Source organism: Octodon degus, unplaced genomic scaffold (genome assembly GCF_000260255.1).
Source record: "Octodon degus isolate 3935 unplaced genomic scaffold, OctDeg1.0 scaffold00283, whole genome shotgun sequence".
NCBI classification, from domain to species: Eukaryota; Metazoa; Chordata; class Mammalia; order Rodentia; family Octodontidae; genus Octodon; species Octodon degus.
The window spans coordinates 435,976-441,143 of record NW_004524859.1 but is presented as its reverse complement, the minus strand read 5'-3'; the positions used below and the strand labels follow the sequence as shown (position 1 = coordinate 441,143).

General features: G+C 51.8%; 1 protein-coding gene across 1 annotated transcript in view; it reads left to right on the top strand.

Annotated features, from left to right (window-relative positions):
- Positions 1-61: 61 nt before the first annotated feature.
- Positions 62-5,168, top strand: part of Patl1 (PAT1 homolog 1, processing body mRNA decay factor) — a 41,489-nt gene continuing 36,382 nt past the window's right edge. The window contains exons 1-2 of the mRNA XM_023707224.1: positions 62-370; positions 1,759-1,870. Of these exons, the coding sequence (XP_023562992.1) occupies positions 353-370; positions 1,759-1,870 (130 nt within the window). The 5' untranslated portion in view covers positions 62-352. The remainder of the gene's footprint in view (positions 371-1,758; positions 1,871-5,168) is intronic.

Here is a 5,168-nt window from a genome sequence, read left to right as displayed (position 1 = left end):
GGCCTCCTCGGGCGCGGCGGGGGGCCGGCTCTGTGTGGGGCGGGGGCCGTTAGGTGGGGGGGGCGGCCCGGTCCTGTCCGGAGCTGCGACCGCCGTCCCGCGCCCGGCGGGCCTCGCCGTAGAAGCGAAGCCCGGGACGAGTTTCCCGCCCTGGACCGGAACCACCACCCTGTCGGCGCGCTCGCCACCCGCGGCGGGCCGGACTCGGCTCTGCCTGGCCCGGGCCGCCGGCGCGAGGGGCGGCCGGTGGGGTCCTCGGGGCCGGTGACCCGGAGCGCGGCCCCCGCCCGGCCGCTCGCTGTTTGACCTTGAGCGACTTGAGCGCAGTACGGGGAGTTTCTGGGCTTGCGAGATGAAAGGAGCCAGCCAGGTGATCTCTAAGTCGGGGCAGTTTTTCAAAGCAGTGATTTGGCCAAGCAGGTCTTTGCGATTTCGAGGCGGGTGCTGCCGAAGTTGCCTCCGCTTCAGGGGCGGGCGCTGTCTCACTTCCCGTGAGTTTGGGAGGCCGCTGGGATGGGAGAAGCAGCCGCCCAGGCGTCTCGCAAACTGACCCACGAAAGGCCTGGAGTTCTGGCGCTGAGTCCTTGGAGATTGAGGGCAGGTGCACACAGAAAGCTGACTTTCTGTAAATATGAATGTGGGCAGAAGTCGCCAAGAGAAAAGAACTTAGGAGAAAAAATCAGATGAGTAAAAGGGGTGCGGGTAAAACGCAGTACGCCTAAAATGTAGTGGCGGCGTCTAGTTTTGTTACGCAAGATCCGTGTTGGATCTTTAAGATGCACTTGTTGAGGGAAGTGGTGTTTGTCCCTGCACCGCAACTCAGGTTGAGGCCTAGAGCCTCCGCAGAGCCCGAGGCACGGTAGGTTCTCAAAAGATATTTAATTATTAATCAGAAAGGACTTGCCTTGGGTTCTCTCTGTAAGGGTGGAGCTGGAGCTTGAACTTGCCAAATCACAGCTGATTTCTAGGGTTTGCTTTGTTGTGGTTGAAAATTTAGCTTTTCTGTTTTATCGCCAGAGTTTAGATTATAGGAAACAGGAGGAAAGAATGGAAAATGTAAAGAAAGCTTTCAACAATAATGATATAGTTGAAAAGATGACAGGAATATAATTAGGGAGGTAGGGATTCTGTTGCTAACGGTGCATGTGTGGGGCTCAAAAGTGTGTACTGTGAGTTGTCACTATTGCGGTGAAGGAAAGAGTGTGCTAAGTTCCTTGGGGGAAAATCAAAAGGAAGAAAGTACTGGAAACACCTGCTGTTGGAGACATTAGGAAGTCGGGAAAAAATGCCACCTGTAGAGTCAGCTGGTTAGGGCCACTAGCACAGTGGTGGAGGGCTTGCCCACAGTGCAGCACACCGGGGGTAAAAGCCTGTAGGTGGCGCTGGCCTAATGTACTGGTGGTAGTTTTCACGCTGAGGAGGCAGAGGCGTGCAGATCCCGTGAACACAAGAGCTTGAGATTAGCCTGGGTAACAGTAAGCCCTTATTTAAATTAAAAAAAAAAATTAAGCCATACTAGGACTGCTACATTCATGAGAAGGGACGATGAAATATTTTTTGAGACAGGGTCTTACTATGCAGTTCATGCTGGACTTGAACTCACTTTGTAGCCCAGGCTGGCCTCAGACTTGCAATGGTGGTCCTCCCTCAGCCTCCAGAGTACTGGGGTTCTAGGTGTGCGCCACTACACCCAGCCTTAGAATACTTTTTACAGAGGATGAAATTTCACTCATGAAAGGTGTTTTCTCCCTCTTTCAGTCTTTAGAGGATTGTCCTCTAGATGAAGATGAAGACACGTTTCAGGGCCTTGGAGAAGAAGATGAGGAGATCGATCAGTTCAACGATGATACGTTTGGGTCAGGTGCAATTGGTAGGTGACGATTCTGTGTTTCGCTGTCTCCTTGGCCTCTTGCTGCTCCGGCTCTTTGTCCAGGCTGTGAGCTCATTGATCCATTTGGCAGTGTGAGCCCTTTCAGCGTAGGGCACCCTTCACCTAGGACAGCACACCCTTCAGCCAGGGATGTCTGCGCCTCTGGCCTCAGGTCAGCCGTGATTCTCCAAGCCAGAAGGCCCAGAGCCTGCCTGGTAGCGGACAGTGACCTATTAGGAAGCCGCGGCACCCGGGAGCCTGGCCGCAGGGGCCTGCGGGCCAGGAAAGCCTCTGTTTTCCCATTTGCTCACACCACTGGTGTCACCTCCTGAGCTGGCAGAACTGTCATCAGATTCTTTTTTTTTTTTTTTTTTTTATGTGTGTGTGTGTGTGTGTGTGTGTGTGGCCAGCTCAGCCCACCAGGGGGCGGGGCTGGCTGGCATGTGGTGCTGGGGGATTGAACCACAGTCCCTGTGCTTTGCTAAGCTTGTTTTAAATAGGTGCTTTAGACCACTGAGCCATCTCACCAGCCCTGTCATCAGATTCTTGTAGGAGCTTGAACCCTCCCCAGAGAGCGGCTCTAGTTTGCGAGCCTCTGAATCATCCCCAAACCATACCTGAGAAATTCTCTGGTCCCAAGAAGGCTGGAGGCTCTTCTGAGCCCTGCGCCTCCCAGCTACATAATCCGTGTGACTTGTTAAGGCGCACAAATGTTTAGGGAAGTAGATTTTAAAAGAGACAGTCCAGGTCGGGGAAAGGTTTTCATAACAGCATACACAGTGTAACACTGGCAGACTAGTGGAGATTCAGAGTCTAGCATGTGCACGTGTGTGTTTGAAAATTAAGCCTGTCGCTACGCTACTGCGGGGCCATTATCTTAGAGTATCTTCAATAAAATAAGGAACTTGTTATACCAAGAGCTGCGTTGCTGGGCAGGCTTCCTAAGTTATGGAAATCTTTCTCACCCCTAGATACAGAAAGATTTTACAGGAATCAAAAGGAGTAAAAGAGCTGAGCTGATCTTATAGCTGGCGTTTAAGTCCTGAGGTGAAGTTTAAAGGAGTAATCTTTACACTAAAATTTGGATACAAACTTTGCTTGGAACTACCTTGGAGCAAGTGGACTAAAAAGTAAAATGTAAGGGCCAGCAAAATAGCTCAGCGGATTACAGTGCCTGCTTAGGCAGAGCCCAGCGGCTGGTGTTTGATCCTGCGGAGCTGGCCCTGCCCCCGGGGCGCACCTGTAATCCCAGCGCTTGGGAGGCTGAAAATAGGAGAATCACTACAAGTCCAATCTATGTAGTAAAACCCTGTAGACCCTGTACTAAATACATTTTTTTAAAAAAAGTAAAATGAATACTTTTTAAAAATCATGACTAGGGGCTGGGAAAATAGCTCAGTGGTGACTGGCAAGCACAAGGACCTGAATTAGATCCCCAGTACCGCAGGCCGCGCTGGCACTAGAACCCCAGGCACTGTGCTGGCCCTGATGGCACACACCTGTGATCCCAGCACTGGGGGGGCTGAGACAGGAGGTCACTACGAGTCTCAGCTATTTACGTGAGACCCTGTACCAAATAAATTAAGATAAAAGCCTGAGTAGGTAAGAGTCAACGTAGACGGTTTTGCTTAGACTGCTGGTGTTAGAAAGCTGCAGCGTCAGTGTCTACGCTGTGTATGCTGGCTTTCTTGGAACTGCAGCGTGCCTGTCTGCCGGCCAGTGCTGGAAGTTGAACAGTGAGCTAGAAGAGGAAGCTTAGCAGTGTGGTGTCCAGGATGTCCGGTGGCAGAAGCCGGGGTCTTCACGAGTGCTGACGGGTGCTGGTTTTGCTGTGGCTGACCAGCTGCAGATTGCACTCACACAGAGCCGCGTGGACTGGCAAAGGTGAAATTGTTCACTGCTGTCAACCATTTTCAGGACTTCATAGCAAACCGAAACTGTCCTAACTGAAAGGAGCAAGAGAGACGTTGTTGGAGTAGAAGCCCGGCTCGTTGTAGGGGGAATTGAAGACGAGTGGAGCCATGGCGGGGGGGGGGGCGGGTCCCCGAGCAGGGCAGCATCGAGGTGCTGTCCCTGCAGGCAGAGGACGCTGTGAGGGCCAGTGGGCACGCAGCTGGTGGGCACCCAGGCTGCGATTCTGGAGATGAGTTAGCAATGGCTTACAGGACACAGGAGTAGCAGCAGGTAGTATGTGCTTGTCTAGAGCGCTTTCTGTGACAGTGCTCTGCTGAGAATTACCACTTTCTGTTTTTGGCCGGCTCAGCTTGCCGCTTGGTGAGGCTGGCACGGCATTTGGTGATGGGGATTGAACCGATCCGCAGTCCCTGTGCCTGCCTAAGCTTACCTAAGCAGGCACTTTAGACTGCTGAGCTATCTCGCCGGCCCGAGAATTACTTTTCACAAACTCTTCACTCGCAGAATGAAGCTGATGAGAGTGGTGTATGCATCTGCTGTGTTAGGGTTGGGCAGCTGTGGCATGACCAAGTTGCTTGCCTGGCAGAAGACGCTCGGGCCTGCCTTCTCATAGTCTTTGGTTTTCCTCATACAATGGCAGTGTTGTGGAGGTTTTTTGCAGAATTGAACTCAGGCTCTTGCACTTGCCAGGGAAGCACTTACTCCACTGAGCCATCTTCCTGACCCCCAGTGTTGTGTTTAAGAGGGTATAGCAATGTACAGAGCTGTGTTTTGCTAAGAGAAAAGTATACAAAGTTAAAAGCTCTTGGGTCCTCAGTAGGACAGTGTGCGGTTCAAAGGAAATGTGTGACCAGAAGATCCAGTGAGGGTTTTCCAAAGGTTTTTAGATTAAGTACAGTAGCGGACAGACAGCGATTAACTCCGGACTACTCCGCTTCAGCTTGAGCACACTCACCCTCTCATGCTTGTCATTTCTAAAGCACTTTTGGAAGACCTTGTAGGTGTCTCTTGAGAGGTGTAATCAAAGGCACAGTTCACGAAAATGTCACTCGGAGGCTGCATCTACCCTCCTCGTCAGGGCGGGCGCCATCTGCCTGCTGGGTCCTCCTCAAAGTCAAAATGACGTGAACTGGAAATATTGTGGCCAGCTAGAGCACATGCAGGCAGCCACAGCAGGCAGCTACAGGCACTCGGGAAAGAGCACGTGGGAACTGCTTGGGAGAGCATGGCTGACTGGGGTGAGTGCCTTCCAGGTAGAGCAGGGAGATTCAGGCCAGGAGGGATGTTTTTTGTTTTTTTTTTTTTAATATTTATTTATTTTTATTTATTACATTTATTTATTGTGTGTGTGTGTGTGTGGCCAGCTCAGCCCACCAGGAGGCGG